Source organism: Oryza brachyantha, chromosome 3 (genome assembly GCF_000231095.2).
Source record: "Oryza brachyantha chromosome 3, ObraRS2, whole genome shotgun sequence".
Taxonomy (NCBI): Eukaryota; Viridiplantae; Streptophyta; class Magnoliopsida; order Poales; family Poaceae; genus Oryza; species Oryza brachyantha.
The window spans coordinates 27,608,730-27,626,887 of record NC_023165.2 but is presented as its reverse complement, the minus strand read 5'-3'; the positions used below and the strand labels follow the sequence as shown (position 1 = coordinate 27,626,887).

At 40.1% G+C, this 18,158-nt stretch overlaps 3 protein-coding genes across 3 annotated transcripts; all 3 read right to left on the bottom strand.

Annotated features, from left to right (window-relative positions):
• Window positions 1-898: 898 nt before the first annotated feature.
• On the bottom strand, window positions 899-2,148 carry LOC102718253 (germin-like protein 3-7). Its single transcript, XM_006650689.3, has one exon. The coding sequence runs from the start codon at window positions 2,054-2,056 to the stop codon at window positions 1,379-1,381; it is 678 nt and encodes a 225-aa protein (XP_006650752.3). The 5' UTR covers window positions 2,057-2,148; the 3' UTR covers window positions 899-1,378.
• A 1,817-nt stretch (window positions 2,149-3,965) lies between these two features.
• Window positions 3,966-9,930, bottom strand: LOC102702551 (exocyst complex component EXO84B-like). Its single transcript, XM_006651865.3, has 7 exons — window positions 9,477-9,930; window positions 8,393-8,490; window positions 6,877-7,918; window positions 6,267-6,779; window positions 5,435-5,623; window positions 5,231-5,364; window positions 3,966-4,749 (listed from the first exon to the last, which is right to left on the bottom strand). Exons 1-7 carry the CDS (start codon window positions 9,657-9,659, stop codon window positions 4,587-4,589), a joined length of 2,322 nt encoding a protein of 773 aa, XP_006651928.2. The 5' UTR covers window positions 9,660-9,930; the 3' UTR covers window positions 3,966-4,586.
• A 1,090-nt stretch (window positions 9,931-11,020) lies between these two features.
• LOC102702273 (non-specific lipid transfer protein GPI-anchored 13) lies at window positions 11,021-14,722 on the bottom strand. Its single transcript, XM_040522796.1, has 3 exons — window positions 14,317-14,722; window positions 13,252-13,368; window positions 11,021-11,583 (listed from the first exon to the last, which is right to left on the bottom strand). The coding sequence occupies exons 1-3, from the start codon at window positions 14,651-14,653 to the stop codon at window positions 11,465-11,467; spliced, it is 573 nt and encodes a 190-aa protein (XP_040378730.1). The 5' UTR covers window positions 14,654-14,722; the 3' UTR covers window positions 11,021-11,464.
• Window positions 14,723-18,158: the final 3,436 nt, after the last annotated feature.

Sequence of the window (18,158 nt, the reverse complement as noted above, 5' to 3'; positions counted from 1 at the left end):
CAGCATTTGGCCCAATTAGTTGAGTACCGTGGCCCAAAGGGGATTGTTTGCATTTTAGCTCTTGTTCTAGAGGAAAAGGTCCGTTTTTTCTTCATTCAACTCTTGAGTTAAGTTTTATTTACGTCCCTCAACTGCAAACCGGATATAGTGTCTAACTATCAATAATTCAATACCAGTGCAAGGCCCTGTTTCTTTGCTCCGGAGATTATTATAATCCATATTATCGAGAGTAAGCTAAAAAAACATATAACTTACTAAAGTAGTTTATTATAATCTGGAGTCCAGCTTATTATAATCTGATAAGCTCATTTAGGTGAGCTTTTTCCAGACTATTGAGTGAAAAATTACCCATCATGCCACTCCACTCTTTCTTTATCCCTCTTTAGACTTGCAAATCCAATAATCTAGACTCTAATAATCTATAAAAAATAACTCACAACTTATTCTACTATAGATTATAACAATCTAGTTTACAGTAATCTAACTCAATAATCTAGATTACAAATCGAGCCCTAACATAGTATTGATAAAAATTTCAACCAACGTAGTATTTGATCTGGTCTTTATCCGTGGGGCGTTGACATGGCATTGAAAAAAACACAAACCAAACAAATATGTAAAACGACAAAAAAATATTAGAATATTTTATAGGAGATACCTAAGACGTAGTTGCTACAGAGACATAACGTTGGTCTGACAAGAGGTAAGAAGATAAGGTATAGAGGAGGATGAAAACACTGAGGAATAAGCCAAGAATGCAACCTATTTTTAGTTAGTATACCACTATAGTTGAAATCATCTCGATAGTATTGAGTGTCTCAATTTGTAATGGTTTTTATATCCGATTTTATCGTTAAGGAATATAAATAAATTTATCTTATTTAGGGATAGAGGGGGTATTTGCTACTCTCATATGTGGCATTTGAGACAAGTAAGATGGTAAATATATAAATATATTATTATAGCAGTTGCAAAAAAAATAATTAATGTAGTAGTTGGCCATTTCCTGTCTCTTCCTGTTTCGTCCGGTCGGTCCTCCTGACTCCTCAAGTCCGGGTAGCGCGTCCGTCGGCGTCAACGCCTGCTTCGCCGTCGCCCATGGCCGCTCCCCTCGCTATTCATCCACACTAACGAAGATTTCCATGAGGGACGGAGAGCGGCGGCTCGTTCTACTGTCATGGTGGAACAAGATAAGAAGACGCGTGAAGATCAGATGCAACGCAAAAAACTTTTTTCGAATTCAGAATTTGATACATTTGAGTGATTTGCTCAGGAGGATTCAAATTTCAAGTCATCGAATGCGATTTAATATCAAACGTGAAACTAAAAGCAAAGAGAAAGCTGCAGCTAGCCATGGTCTCCATCGGGCAGAAGCGCGTCACTTTCTGGACTTGGACTTGAGGAGCTTGATGATCTCGGCGTCGACCTGGAAGCTCTTGGCGAGGACGGCGTCGGGGATCTCCGGGTCGGCGCCGAACAGCGCCGCCGCGGCGCCCACGACACCGGGGAGCTGGCTGTTGAACACCGTCATGGCGCGGGCGGAGGCGTTGCCGACGTTGTACTGGAAGTGCATCGTCCCGCGCGGGATGACGAAGCTCTCCCCCTCGGTGAGCACCTTGGAGTAGTACTTCCCCGCCGTGCTCACGAACCCGACGAGCACCTGCCCGGCGACGACGTGCACCAGCTCGGCGGCGCGCGGGTGGCTGTGCAGCGGGTTGACGCCGCCGGGGGCGAGGTCGACGCGGTTGATGGCGAGGCCGAGCGTGTTCAGCCCCGGGAACGACAGCACGTTCCCCGGCTTCACGCTGGACCCGAACGCGTTGTCGGTGCTGCCGGCGCCGGCGAGCCCCGCGAAGAAGAAGTCGTCGGAGACGACCGCGGACGCCGGCTTGCACGGGAAGCCGGGGTAGGCGGCGGCGCCGCCGCCGGCAGGGGGGACGGCCACGCAGAAGTCCTGCACCGGCTCAGGGTCGGCGACGCAGGTGGAGACCAGCGCGGCGAGCGCCGCCGTCAGGACGAGCAACAGCGGCGACGACGACGGCCTCGACATGGCCATGGGTGATGAGCTCGATATTTTGAGCGCCAAATGGAAATATGCAATTTTATATAAGAAGTGTGGAAAAGCAAATTTGGAGTTAAACTTTTGTGAAGCTTTGAAGGTTTCAAACATTAGATCACAATAAAAAGCTTACGTTAGTACTTATTTGTATCTTTTATTTATTTGACGTCGTTGACTTTTAAATATACGTGACCATTTATCTTTTTTTAAAAAGTTATATAATTATTAATTATTTTGTTATAATTTAATTTATTATTAAGACAACTTTATATTTTATATATTTATATAAATTTTTAAATAGAATGCATGACCAAACATACACGTAAAAATTAACAGTAAAAAAACGATGATAGTAATAATCAATTATGACGAACAAGACCGAAAGTTTATCAGGTCTTCGGGTGGTTTCCATGGATAATCATCACCCACGCTTTGATAATTACCTCTTCTTCTTTGGAGAGTTGTTAATCACTTTTTTAAAAAATCAATTTGCGGTTGGTGAAATGGGATGGATCGCGAGAGGCAATGCACTTTCAACCATGTCCCGATCTGTCAAGTGGCAGCGCGTCGGATGATCCCGGCCGTCGGATCGCGTGATGGGTGGAGATTGGTAAATCGTCGTCATCGTTGACTGACTTAATGCATGACGTGGACGGGGTTACGGTCTGGTAGAGATGACCGGGTCATGGAGTGTGAGTTCTTGCTCTCCAAGGCCCCAAAGGAAGTGAATTATTGAAGTCATTAATAATTCTTTGGTAACCCACCATACAAATTGGAAAACGACCACACTGTGGGAGGAATAAAAGGTGCAAGTCAATGGTTGGCAGGTAGTGCCTGTTCATTGCATCTTGGTGCCCAGTATCACTACATGCTAGCTCGATGAAATAACTACTCACTCACAGTGCAATATTTTATTATATCATTTTCAAATCTAAATAAAGCATTTAATTACTGCCGAAAGTTTGATGGCATGAAACACCTCAAACCCCTCAATATGAGTTTTACTGTGTTACCGAGGGCTTGGTAACGGTGCACAAACGTTTCATGTCTATTAAACGAATTCCATCTCTCTCTCCTTATAGTTTCATGCAAATATTCCCTTTTGTGCTAATGTATCACCTAATTAATATGTATGACACCTTCACGAAACCCCCATTGATACTGACATTAGATCTATTTGTCGATGTCTTAACTCCTCTATCTTTTTTATAGAGCGGGAGCCAAACCAAATGTTATCGGATCCTCTTTTTTAATAGTAGAGTTGATTTATCTGCTCCAAAAATGTATATCCCTCGTCTTTTGGCTTATAATTATGCTTATAAGCCAAAATTTAAATTTTTAATCAGATTTTGAGGTTTTTATTTATCATAGTATATTTTCAGCTTTGGCTTTTAAATCACTAGGAACATATATAAAAATTTTATTCACAATTTTTTTTGTTTACAATATATCTTTTCGCTTATTCTCTTCAAAAGCCAAAAATTAGGCACATTTAGTTAACTTTCCTCAGTAATAAATATATTCCTATCTTTAGACTTGGAGCTCTACCAAGCAGGCGCCGCAGATTTGGATCCCTCTCTCTTAGATAATTAGATTTCAACATCAGCCTTAGGCAGTGGTTGATTCAGCTTCTAGCTAAAGCTTATCCATGACAGGCAAACAAGATAGGTCATTAATGCATAATATTGAATATTAACTACTGAAACTTTTAAAAAATGGATTTATGTGATTTTATGAAGAAACTTATATATTTATATTTATATTTATGGAACACACTGTTTATTATTGATTCGGGGACTTGCTAACAGAAAATGAGGAGGCATAAGCCATAGGACAAACTCTTTCGGACGAACAAATCAGCACGAAAGTCAGGACTCAAGTGGCAGTCCACGCGTAATAGAATAGTCGACAAATGACAGCATGCTTCTAATAGTCCTCACCAAATTTACTAAGTCACATCTATGTACAATCAATTCAATTCAAAGATTTATCTATGTACAATCAATTCAATTCAAAGATTTTTCCATATGGCTCCTTTGGAATAAACATAATTCAAGTCTATCCATGAATTTGACTCTGAATTTCGGGCTTTTTTTTACCATCCAGTTTGGGCTTTTATTTTTACCATCCTTAAAAAATATCTTGATGTACCAAAAATTTTAGTGCAGAAATTTGGTGCCTTAATACATTTGTATCATAAGGTACTTAATTTTTACATAAAAAAATATGGTACATCGAGATATTTTTTAAGGACGGTAAAAAAACTCCTGAATTTTAGTTCAGAATCCCAGTGGATACACATGGATGGACTGGGATTGAGGCTCATCCAAAGGAGGTCTGAAACAAATCACCCATCATCAACCTATGCTAGCATCAACATCATAGTAGATACAAATGGGAAAAAAGAGCCAGAAGATACAACTACAAGGGATATAAAATTACAAAAGGGAAACAAAGAAACTAATTTTCATACTTCTCTACAGGACATAGTCACATAGCTAGAAAGTCTACCAGCCTACCATGCACACTAGGAGCTGCCATGGGATCTGACCGATGATATAGACTGCGCTGAAACGGAGGCTGTCGGGCTGTTCACCTCCCTGTCTCCATTGGCAGTTCGAGCCTTGCCACTGATCCTACTGATGGTGTCATTAGCAACGTCGATGAACCAGTCGTCGCTTGGAAGGACGCTGCAGACAATAAGTAGGTATGTCATCATCTTCAGTTTGAAGGCCAGCAGCCTTGGGGAATAAAACCGAGAATTGCATAATTGCTAGCTTACGCCAGCCAGTTTCTGGTATTGGAGGAATATATAACACAATTGTAATATGTGGAGCAAAACACATGCAGGCATCTAGTTGCTATTACAGTACAATGTGCATAAATGTTAAACCTTGAAATGATAAGGGAATGTCTGTTAGATAATACTCCCTCCGTTTTCATTTACTTGTCACCGTTGACCATTGTTGTTTTAACTTTGACCATTAATAACATTTAAAAAATCAATTGATAATTAGTGAAAGTTGTATTGTTGTAATTTATATGTCATACATAACTAATATAATATATTTTTCGATATACACAATACTTATACAAAAAAAACAAATGGTCAAAGTTACCAAATAAATAGTAACTGATGTCAATTATTTGAAATTAGAGGGAGTGACACACCTATCAGGGTTCATTCCTGTAGCAGAAAATGCTGCCATCGCTCTATCAATGATTTTCAGTATCACTTGATGTACATGCCGAGATAAGAAACGGCCTTGCCCGAAAAGGATGACAAATTGCATATCCAGATAGAACTGAAAAAGAAGGTGAGAATAAGAACAATAGTTGGCGTAATCAGATCAAAAGAAGACAAACGGAGCTCACCTGCCGAAGTCCAAGGGGACCCAGACCCCTTGGTCCCTCTTCAATCTCTTCCCAAAAGTTCTGGTCCTCTGATAGCCATAGCATGACTGTCTCTGTAAGCCGCATCAGTAGGAATGTAGCAAACCTTTCCCTACCAACAAACAAATCTGCAGCAATGCTCGCCATCCTGTTTAACTTTGCATATAATTCCTGCAACAATATAAATGAGTTGATGCAGAAAGGAAAAGTTTCTTGGGCAGATTTGAAAGGTGCAGCATGACTGCCCAAGTTCCATGAGTTGCCATCTGCTTTACGTTACCAAAATTTCTGCCTGACAAAAATACGGAAGGTCTATTATCCAATTCAAAATTAGTACCTTCGTTAGATTTTTCTAAGTGCATATTTTTCTGGGTTTCGATTTTCTAAATAAAGCATTTCTTATAACAAGATTACAAGACAGCTAGCTGCCAAAATGTGTTTTGGTCACCACTCTGAACAAAAGCAGAGATCCTAGTTCACTATATTTCAGTATTTTTGCCTTGTTGGTTTTACAATCTGGTTTGTCTTGTTAATGATGGTCTAAAAATGCCAACATAAATAGCACAAGCAATAACTAGGAAAATAGTTGCAAGCTGGATGCAATTTTTACCATATAAACAAGAAAGGAAGTTCTATAGATGACAGATTCAGAAAAACGGTTTGGTTTACTCATTCTACCACAATTCATCTAAAATCAATGAGCTCATAAAATAACTAACTCAATGATGAATGTCATAATGAACCTCACTCTTCAAATGAATATAAGCGATAATGTTTATCCAGGTAGTTGTTAACGGTGAAAAGTTGTACGAACCTGAAAAATTAGAGATGGAACCCATTCTAGTTCTTCAACCCTATTATCCATACTGATATACATATCTGCACTCAGATGGGTGTCACCTTCTTCCGTGAATATAAGATCAAGGGCGTGCTGTCTGCAGAAACTATCTTTAACTTTGTCCACTACACGTTGCAGCTTCCTTTTCCACTCTCGCTGCTCTGCTACACGGTTTTGCCTGTCTACACCTTTTTTACGAATATCATTCATACTGGTCTGGTTTACAGACGACAACTTCATAGCTGCTCTAGGTAGCAACTCTTCAGCTAGTAAGGATGCATTGGCGAACAATGCTAATTGCTGTTCCTCAGTCTCTGCCATTCTAACAATCTTATTTCCTAAGCCTTCTAGATTCGCTTCATCATCCAGTGAGCCTGGTAAAGCACTTATGAGCAAATTGACATATGAATTGAATATTTTCAGAAGCCCATCCATTGCAGAACCACCTAACTGTAAACTATGCAGTGGGCCAACATCCTCAAAGAAATCCTGCAAAATATAGAGTAAACCATCAAAAGAAGAATAGTTTTATGTACAAATCCCAAATACAAAGGCTGGAAACATTTGTCAAGCAATAGATCATTACCTGGACCATTGAATTGAAGCGATGGGCGCTGCTTGAGAGCTTAGGTTGGAGCACCAAACTACTAGCAGATGGTCTAGAAAATGTCCTTATACCAGATGGAGGATAGGTAAGTTCCCATTCATCAGCTGCAGCTAAAGCAGCAGTACTCTCTTCAATTCTTCTCAAACTGGACTCCAGTGCTTGCTCAACAGAGGGTTCGAATTGCTTCATCAGAATAAATGAAAGTGACAAACCGCGAGTTTCCAGCAAGGAAGAATAACCAAGTGCGATCTGAATACATTCAGCAGCAGCTCGCAAGCCCCCAGCAGCTGCACAAGAGTCTAAAGCATGCCTCTTTACAAGTAGAGCAAAAGACATTGCCTGCTCTGTAGCCCATGTAGCCAGTTCGGACATATAAGACGGTTCATCACCAAACAATTCTACAGAGTCACTGAGAGCCTGGGCTATAACAGTAAAAACTTGCTGCGCAAGAGATGCAGTGTATGCCCCACTGTGTGATGTGCTAGATGGATGTATAGTTTGCATGTTACATTGAAGCCTCTGGTTGTGTGCGCTGAGCAACAAACTATGAGCACGGGGTCGATCGCCAAGTCTCTTGAGAGCAGAAGCTGCAGCACGAAGTTCAATACCACGAGTAGAAGACTGGCAAGCAGCTTCTGCTAGCTGATTTGCCAACTTCAGACGATTATCAGAGATAGTCCTCTTCAAGGCCAGAATGTCAGCTGTGGTTAGTGTCTGTTTCTGTTTTTCATCAGTAACAACACGTTCTGCTTCATCCAAAGCATCCAATGCTTCATCCACTCTTCGCTCGGCTAGCAAAACATCAAGCATCTCAGGGAAATCTGTACACCAGTTCTGTATTTCTGAGGGTTCCTGGTCTTCATCTGTGGATATGCACTCTTCTTCAGAACCTTCAGGCCCTGAAGTTAAGGAGTCAATCTGAACCCCTTCGGATAGACCATGAATTAGAGCTGACTGTGTACTCAGCAGATTTCTGACAGATAGCAGCTCCCCTTCAAGATCTGATATCTCCTTTGATGTTCTGAAAACAGGAGATTGGGTTATAGACATTTTATCCCAAAGTTATGAACTGGATAAAACAAAGGACGAACACATGAAGTAACTAACAGAAACCAAGAAAATCCAGATGTGAAAAAATACATTCATTTATTTCGCATGCAACAAGTTTTATGAGATATGCATACAATTTTGCAGAAATGACAATAAAAACACCAGTACTCCAGCATCCACTTGAAACAACAGAACAAATCCGCTGCCTATCGTCAATAATTCATTGTTTTGTGAGTTTTTACAAAATGTTAATTCAAAATTCTATAAACAGCTATGGAATGCAACAGTTGAGCGGCCAAAGATTAGCAGTGGACAAAGATAGCAGGCATAACCATTTCAGACAAACAAAAATAATAAGAATGTGAGAATAATCAGACACAATAGTCTTGAATCCAAGGATATACTCCCTTGTGTTAGATTAAAAGTTCAACAATTGTGTTCACACCTGATGAATGCAGCATAATTCGCATAAACACTTCTACGCATCTCTTCAGAAGAAGCCTTCTTTAGTTCTTGCAAATAAGCACAAAGGTGTCTTATTTCCTGTCACAGTTTTTGAGCATCAGCCCTGTTAGATTTTTGTAAGCATGAAGTGCATTTACCAAAGTAATACTTCAAGCTCGGTATGCTTTGAAAAAAAAAGGAGAGAGAGAGAGAGAGAGCATCCAAGCGAAACTCAACATTTGAATAACAGCCTCAGAAATTGCATGTATGCATGATATGGCACCACTGCAAAATAGGTTTTAAGTTAGAGTATGACTCATGCAGAGAACATAGATGTGTAGAATCATCCATACGGTGCTACCCAAATCCTTTGATAACTAAGGGCAGAATTGGCCTCCAACACAATACAATAGGCGAAAGCAATTTAAAGGCAACCATTCATCTCATACAATAAATATCAACTCTCTACAACTAAAAAAACTTAGTCTTACAAAAGTAAAACATGATCGTAACCAGAACCACCATAATACAGTACACACTCCATTTCTATAAACGCATATTGCAAATATGTATAAATCTAAATGTAGCCACTTCGCTAGCAGATAACAAAAACCTAATAAACTAACATCACTCTCCTTCAGCGCTCCCTCCAACCTCCAGACAGACGCGAATTCAAGGTTATTCCCTAACGTAATTCGATCTCATTTCATCTATGCAAGCATGCAGCGCAACCGGAAATTTTGTCAGAATAGGGCAGAAACAATATTTTTTTTCGCACAGGAGAGTTCCATAATTCAGTCCAGTATTTGAACATGACAAATTCAAGCACAACTTGACACCGCCATAACATAGCTAATCCCATGCGACCACCAATTCACCATTCTCCCTGAAATGCAATCCTAGCAACGCTCAATTCGCACTTCGATAGCTCGAATGAAACGGGAAGGAGAAAAAAACCTGAGGCCCCATATATCCCTTTACACCTCTCGAACACACACCAGCAAAAGGTGCGACCTTTTCAACCAAAATTCCAGTTTCCCTACTCTCTCTCTACCCCGTTCCACGAAAGGAGAGCAACCCCTCACCTTCTCGTTCATGGCGTGGCACTTGGACTGCACGTACGCGTCAGGGTCGAAGTTGTCGGTCTTGAAGATCTTCAGCTTGTCGGCGAGCGGCACCCCGCCGTCGCCGGCGCCGGCCGTCGCGTTCGCCGGCAGCACGCCGGAGTGGCCGGCCGGGCGCGACCTCGACGACTTGGCGGACGCCATCGCCGCCGGCGCGCCCTCCCTTCCCCTTCCTCCTCCTCCCCCGTCGATTACGAAGCTCGATCGAGAGCTCAGCTCGCGCAGCTTCGCTCAATTTTTCGGGTGTTTCGGGGGAAAAAAGAATTTTGGGGAGGTTTTTGTTTGGGGAAGTGGAATAATGAGGAGTTGAGTTGGACGGTTGCCGGAGGAGGAAAGGCACTAGCTGTTCTTCGAATTGCTTCGGGGCTAGGGGCTCGGGTTTTTCCTTCACTCTTCTTTGTTTTTGTTTTTGTTTTCTGTTTTTTAATTGACATGTGGAGGACCAAAGCTTATCTAAAGACTTCTATACATACAGCACACGGCAAGAGAATTTTCAAAGAGAAAAATACAGTTGTTCAAAAAAAAAAGAGAATAAATACACGTGTACTACTACTTATGTTATGGTTCATCTAATCATCTCACTCTCCAAAAGTAGTACTTCTAAAACTTTTTCATACGAACAAAGATATAACAAAGATATAGAATTTTACATTTACGTTTAATACTTTTTATTTAGAATTTTTATATAAATATGTAAAATTATAAATCATACCCTACAGGCTACCGGGTAGCGCAACCGGCTGTAGCATAAAGCTGCTAACGAGCATGAGTCTTCTTGTTTAGTACACACCGGTGGCTTTACACTGTTTAGATTACTCTAAAAGTTATAACTAACTTCTTATTTCTTATTTAGATTACCTAGATACGTGTATACATGTATGTAATGTGACTAGATGTATTGATGATAAAAAATATATTATTTAATACATACTTATATGCACGTCTTATATTATAGGAAAAAGAAAAAAATGGTTTTGCCTTATATTATGGAATGAAATTAGTATTTGTTTTGTTTTAAGCGATTTATGTTTTATTTATACATTTCTTTTCGTTTATATTTACACATATAAGCTAAAATTTAAATTTTCAATATTAAATTAGAGTTGATTTTGGAAGATTTGTTATCATAGTTTATTTTTCAGTATTTCAAATCAATAAGAATGCACATATAAAAGTTTTATTTATAAATTATAGTTTGTTTACAAATATACTGACAATGACCACCAATATCATTTTGGAAACAGTCTGTCTCTGATGCACGTCTCATAGTTACTTTTTTCCAATTATACATTTATAAAACTTATTAAAAATACAGCCATATGAAATTACTTTCAATGGCAAATCTATTACTGCCCAGGTTTGACTACATATTGAGTATAATAATTTTTTTAATATATATTGAAAATGCAAAAGTTCGATGTCTGCATTGAGAACGGATTCGGAACTTAACTGCAAGCTTTTTATTTTGTGAAATCTACTTAACTGCAAGCTTGATCATCAGACAGTAGAAGAACTGGGTCTTTTCCCTCAACCCATAGCAAATTATCATAAGAGAACCTTTCAAGAAAAAGGACACATTGTCAAGTAAACTTCTACTACTACATACATACCCTGCCATTGCAAATCTCCTGAACACAACCCATACAACCACGGAATAAAACAAAAACAGTACAAATCCGATTAAAATAGGAACAGACAGGCAACTAATTAATCAAACAACAACCAATAATCTCTGCTTCTTCACATTTAAAGAGGGCCAGCCTGGAAAGCCCCTCCAGCAGCACAGGGAGGAGGAGGAGGCAGCTGGGTAGACACTAGACAGTACAACCGGGGTCGCCATGGCCTTGCCGGCGGTGGCGGTGCTGGAGCGTCGTCGTCAGCACGGATCTCAAAGCAAGACGTACGGTCCCGATCGACCGTCTTGCTGTCCGTCCGTCCGTCGCCCCCCTTCAGGCGACGGCGAGGCCGAACACGGCGGCGGCGAGCACCGCCGCGGCGACGGCGAGCGAGCTGCGCCGCCTTTGCCCGTCGCCGGCGCCGCCCGTGGACGCCGCCGTGCCCGCGCTACCTGCAGACGCCACACATGCGCACGAATGAGAATGAGAGCCTGGTATAAACATGCGTGCTTGGCCTGAACAAAGAAATTTCATGGGTTTCTACAGAAAAAAGATGAACAGTTTCATGTAAAAATCCTACTTTCCAAACAGTGGCGGAAAAAAAAATATTAGGAGTGACTGAACGAAAAGAAAACTATTTTTAGATCTTTCTTCTCTTTAATAATTCTAGAAATTTTGTTGTGAAGACTAAGAAGACTTTAATAACACAGATCGGGTAAGAGGGACTGAAGCCCCTAGCCCCGATAGTAGATCCGCCTATGCTCCAAAAGAGTTTTAATTGGTTGTTCGATCTTGAGATGGACGGCTGAGATTCGGTCATGAAGCCAGATTAAGGCCTTGTTTAATTTCTAAATTTTTTTTCTAAAAACATCATATTGAATTTTTGGATACCTAAATAAAGCATTAAACATAGATGAACTAAAAAACTAATTGCATAGCTACGGAAGAAATCTTGAGACGAATCTTTTGAGCCTAATTAGTCTATAATTAGCCATAAGTGCTACAGTAACCAACATATGCTAATAATGGATTAATTTGGCTCAAAAGATTCGTCTCGCGGTTTCTAGGCTAGCTGTGAAATTCGTTTTTTCATTTATGTCCAAAAACCCCTTTCAACATTTAACGTGATACTTCTCCCAAAAATTTTCTCAAGCTAAACACTACCTAACATTCAAGCAGCAGCTGCATGATCTGGTCTAAAATTCCGAGCATAGTAGAGCGTACTCTGCTCTGCTGCTAGCTGCAAAGTTTCCGGTACAGTATCCAGTGTACACTGTACAAGACTACAAGTACATAAACTGAATAGTAGTAGTAGTTCATGGACGACCATACATGGAGGTTGCTGAGGTCTACTACTATGGAGGAGAGGACGGCATTGATTTCTCGTGTCACTGCACTACATCAGGCATGAATGCAGCAGCTAGTGTAGTACCAGCGTTTGCTGTTGCTTTCTCGACTTTAACTCGATCGTGCACGCGCGGCATGGCACCCCACGGTGGTAGAGACAAAAGGCAAAAGAATCTGACGTTATATTTATAAATAAAAAATAATTTATAAATAAAATTTCTATATATATAGTAAAATATACGAACGGTTTTTAAACTTGAGAGCCGGGTGTCGCTTAGGTATATGAATTTAAAAACTTCATATCTAGATCCATAATCTTGATTTGATGATTCGTAGCGGGTCTAAACCTCATTTGACCTAGGCTGACTCCCGACATGGCAATCAACGTAGGAAAAACATTTATAATTTACCTTCATCACGATGAAGAACGTTGGAATAATGACAATTTAATCATTGATGGTACGATACCTCTCTAAAAACCCTAAAAAATCCCCCAACCCTTCACATCCCTCTCATTCTTCCCAAGCCAGATCAAATTGTTATTTGTATAAGCCATAAAAAGATAAATATCCTGAAACACGAGTTCGCCGTGTAATTATTTCTTCTTGTCAAGCAGTGTAAACTATGTTTTTCAACAAAAAAAAAAGTGTAACAAACTACTGTGATTACTCACAAGGCGTTTTTGGTTATGTGATGATATGGAAGGAAATCAATCAATCAAGTTGATTATTATTTTATTATTTGTTCGATGAGACCATGAAACTGGTTATTACCGGTGGCAGCAGCAGCGGCGGCAGGAGCAGCCTTGGTGCCGTCGCTGGACTCGTGCTCCCTCGCGTACTGCTTGAAGATCTCTGCCTCCTTGGAGTCAGACGAAATGTTCAGCAACTCTGCACACGCCCATCCAAATTATCAAGCATTTAATGATTAGTTAGTTGCCCAAGAGATAACTGATCATGAACAAAAACCAACAGATTAATAATTAAGCATGGCAATGAAAATAGCATCACACAAAAAGAGAGAGGTGCTCTCTGATTTCTATGGCAAATTTAGTAAAGAAAGTTGTTGTGGTAGTACTTAATTATTTGGTCGATCTGTCGGGCCCTGCTAAAGCTAGATTGGCCGTGCATTTTAAGGTACGTGTTACTGTACGGTGTGCAGGCACGACAAAAGGCTAATTAGCATGTACATGGTCCAACACCAACTCCAGGTTAGTGTTTCATTCAATTCACCAGATCAAGATCGATATATGTAGTTGTACTCCTACTGTACAGGGTACAGGCCAACGATATTCCAACCAAAATTATACGTGCGTACCGGTACTACCGTCTAGATTCTAGACCGATTAATTTGCAGCATGCACCCACGAATCTAACTAGATTGGCTGTCTTATCGTATAAACGAAACTTGACTTATTAACAAATAAAAATAAATAATTTATAAAAAATAGTTTTATATGTGTTATTCTGATCTAAGAACAAAAGCTCCAAAATCACTTCTAAAATTTAATTTTTAATTTATAAGCATAAGTTATAAATATAAATGAAAAGATACGAGTATCTGAGTACGCCGTGCAATGCAAAGTATGAACTGTGCTGCGTAAAAACATAAACGGAACCAATAAAATTAAGTTATTTTAGCGGTTTATAAAAGATCGACTCAACTGGGAAACAAAAGTTAAAAACTAATTAACCAAATCTAAAACGAAGCTTCAAAAATAAATTTTGGTTGCGGCCGGCTACCAATCCCAGAAACAGCCAAGTGATGAATCGAACTGGCTAACTAATTAACTAATTAATTCTAGGTTAGTGTGTTAATGGGAAGAGAGCGATGAGTACTTGGGCAGTCGGAGAAGGTGGCGGGGATGGAGCAGAGGGAGGGGAGGTCCATGGCGCGGGTGACGTTGATGCGGAAGCCGAGGGCGGGCTCGTCGCGGTCCTTGACGAGCACGCACAGGCACTTCTTGCTGCCGGCGACCACCTGCCCCAGCCCCGCGCAGCAGTCCCTCGTCGGCGCCCTCGCCGTCGCCTTCTCCTCCACGAACGTCAGGCACGTCGCCAGCCCCATCAGCTTGTCCGCGCACTCCGCCCTGTCCGCCGCGAAGTCCCCCGCCGCCGCCCCCGCCATCGCCGCCGCCGCCACCACCGCCACCCACAGTACCCATCTCGCCGCCATTGCTACAGCTCGATCAATTAATTGATCATTGGATGGATGGATGCTTGCTGCTGCTGCTGCTGTGTGGTCTGGGTGCGTGTATATATAGCTGGAGATCTGATCGATCGAGCTCTCGCTCTCAGCTAGCTTAGTGCACTACTGGTGATTGGTCAGCTTAGCGAAGAGAAATAATTAATGGTAGCATTCACATTTTTTTCTCTTTCTTGAATGAAATTTATTAGCGTTGGGTAGTTAATGATGTTACGAGCTTGGATCAATCGATGGGGTGATTAGTTATTAGGGTTGGTTGGGGAGATCGCTAGATTGCGCTGCGTGCGTGCGTGTGCTCGTGCAGAGGAGAGGAGAGAGCAGATCGATCGATCGAGCGAGAGAGTGACGTGGAGAATCGGAGACCAGTCGATCGATCTCAGCACGTAATCCGTGTGCGATGCGATGTATGGCCGCGGCAGGCTAGCTAGCTCATCAAAGTCAGTGACCGTACGTGTGAGTGTGACATACACGCGTGCAACACCGAGAAGAATCGATCCATCGGCATCATTCGGTGCCGCAGGGAAGAGGTGAATGCTCCCCTAATTTTGTGTACGCGCGTTTACGTTCGTGGGCTAAATTGAGCTACGCCGTTAATTTTTTTATATACGTTTAACTATTCATCTTATTTAATTTTTTTAAATATATAAAACTATATAAATACGTAAAAGTATATTTAACAATAAATAAAATGATACAAGAATAATTAATAATTATGTAAATTTTTTAAATAAGACAAGTAATCAAATATACATAAAAAAATCTAACGGCGTCAACATTTAGAGAATGAGAAAATATTATTTAACATTCTAAGTCTAAAGCTGCTCCACACGTCTGGTGCCGCCTCTCCATTCACCAGTATAAGATGACATGCAATGCACGCATATGCAGGGTTGAGGTCAAATCCGTCACTGCAGACAGAGATCTCTTGCACAAATAATGGTTTAGAGGGGAGGCAACACCATACGCGAATAGGGAATTGTGACAAATTACTGGGGTTTTTTTTTTTTGGATGTCTCGTAAACGTAACTTGTTAATTTCTACAGTGCTCACCAATAAATCACACAAAATTTGATTATCCTGAAGTGAAATTTCGCCTTACTCTCACTGCTGAATTTATGGGGTGGGGCTGGGTTGCTCGGGCTTTCTTCTGTTTCTTCTACTTCGGCGTGCTCGATCCCTTTGAGAATTGAATCCGTGTTCGGTTGTTGAATTAAGCTACAGCTGAATATATGTATGCGTTGCTCTGTAGCGTCCAGTGATCTGATGCTGATCAGGTTTGTCGCGTTCGCAGTACGTAATGGCCGGCGCACTAGCGACCGAACACATAGGCCAGTTTATCTGCAGTGACGGATTTGACCACAACCCTGCATATGCGTGCATTGCATGTCATCTTATACCGGTGAACGGAGAGCAGCTTTAGCCTTAATCTTACGCTGATTAAATAATAATCTCTCTGTTCTTAAATATTTAACGCCGTTAACTTTTTTATACACGTTTGACTATTCGTCTTATTTAATTTTTTTAAAAAATAGGTAAAGCTATATATATGCATAAAAATATATTTAACAACAAATGAAATGATACAAAAATAATTATTAATTATGTAAATTTTTTAAATAAGATGAATAGTCAAACGTGTATACAATAATCAACGACGTCAAATATTTAGGGATGGAGGGAGTATATTAGAAAAGTTTTAAATTTTAGCTAAAATTTATCTAAAAGATTTACATTTATCCCTGTTCTTAATTTCTTATGTTTGAGAAATTTTTGGTTTCACCCCAGCGGTGAACGAGTGAATCGGTGTACATTCATGTCAGGAGTCAGGACACTTTATTTGGCGTTGATGCATGTATGATCTTCTTCATTTGGTGTTGATGCATGAACCCTCCATCAAGCTGTACTGCTACTACAGCACACAGCAATACGTGTCCAAAGCAAGGAGAAATTGGAACAGGACATTGACCCTGTTCATCTCCTTTGAGCCTTGTACTGCTTGCCAAGTGCCAACTAGTGCTACAAAAGTAGTTGTAGATTGCTACTACAGTGGATAAAGAAACAGTTTTTAATCTGAATAAATCTGTTTGTTACGAAAATTATGTTTTCACTTCATCGAAAAACATTCAAATTGCATTATGTATCCGTACGATGAACCTGGGCGGTGAATCCACCCCTAGTTACATTGCTAGATACTTTATTTGGTTGCAAACTATTTGGACATAATTTGCCGCTCAAATTTTTTAAGATAAATCTAACTATTTCTCTCCGTCTAAAAGAACTTTATTTTCATCGAACCTACACATAACAGTAGAAAAAAAAGACTATAATACCCTTCAGTACACCACTTTGTTAAATTCCATGTAATTATCCCTGTCTTTGTTAGTCCGAACACATTTGTTTCCTAATTTTACAAATTCTAATATGCTTATTGCTAAAAATAAACTTATTTTATGATGAAAAGGAGAGAATGGGACAGAGTGAGTACACAGAAGAAATACTCCAAAGATATTTGGCTTAATCATGCCAGCTATTAACACCAAGCCCAGTTACAAAACATATATGTTCTGAGAAGAGAGTAGAGAACTGCAATGCCTCTCCCACAAAATGGGGGCCATGGCAAAAGAAAAGAGACCTGTCATGAGTCTGTTTAATTCTCTAAATTAAGCACACATATAATCAATAATGATATTAAACCGTGATTGCAACTTTCTTGTTGCACTGATCCTCCCACCCGTTCGTCCGGCTAAGCTTTTAATTAGCAGCTGCTCTTATGTTTCAGGGGTGATTATTAAGGTTTTCATTAAAAAATCAAATGATATATTTACAAGAAAAAACAATTTATAAATTATATATATATATATATATATTAGCGATCTAGAAGTTAAAGCTAGAAAATAAACGTTGGTAAAACCCTAAAATCAACTCCAAATTTAAGATTTAAAATTATAAATTTATGTCATGTTTGTTTCATAAGTCCTATGGCTAAAAATTAGTTCTAGAAAAAAATATAAGTCATCTTTAATCCTACCCTGTTTGTTTGGAGGGACTAAAAGGAACTTAAATGACCTATTCAATAGCACAACACACATATAACCTAGAGTAGTGGAGTAGATGTGCTATAGGCCTTTAGTCCCTTTTGACATCTTCCCAGGAACTTATGGACATAGGTAGTTTTAGCCTCTATTAATCCCTTATGTTTAATATTTTAAGGGCTAAAAAAAATTAAAGTAGAGCGACTTATAAATTAGCCCCTACAAAAGCTTATAAATATAGAAACATAGATATAAACGGAAAAAAGACAGGGTGTCGGCCTCTCAGGAATGTGTGCATCGTGCAACTCGTGAGTCGTGACGTGTATACAGGCATGCATCAAGCTAAACTGGCCAGGCCAGCTAACCATAGCTCAGCCCATGCACGCTTGCCTTTCACAGATCGATCGAATGGATTCAATTCGATCGTGATGGGCTGCAAAATC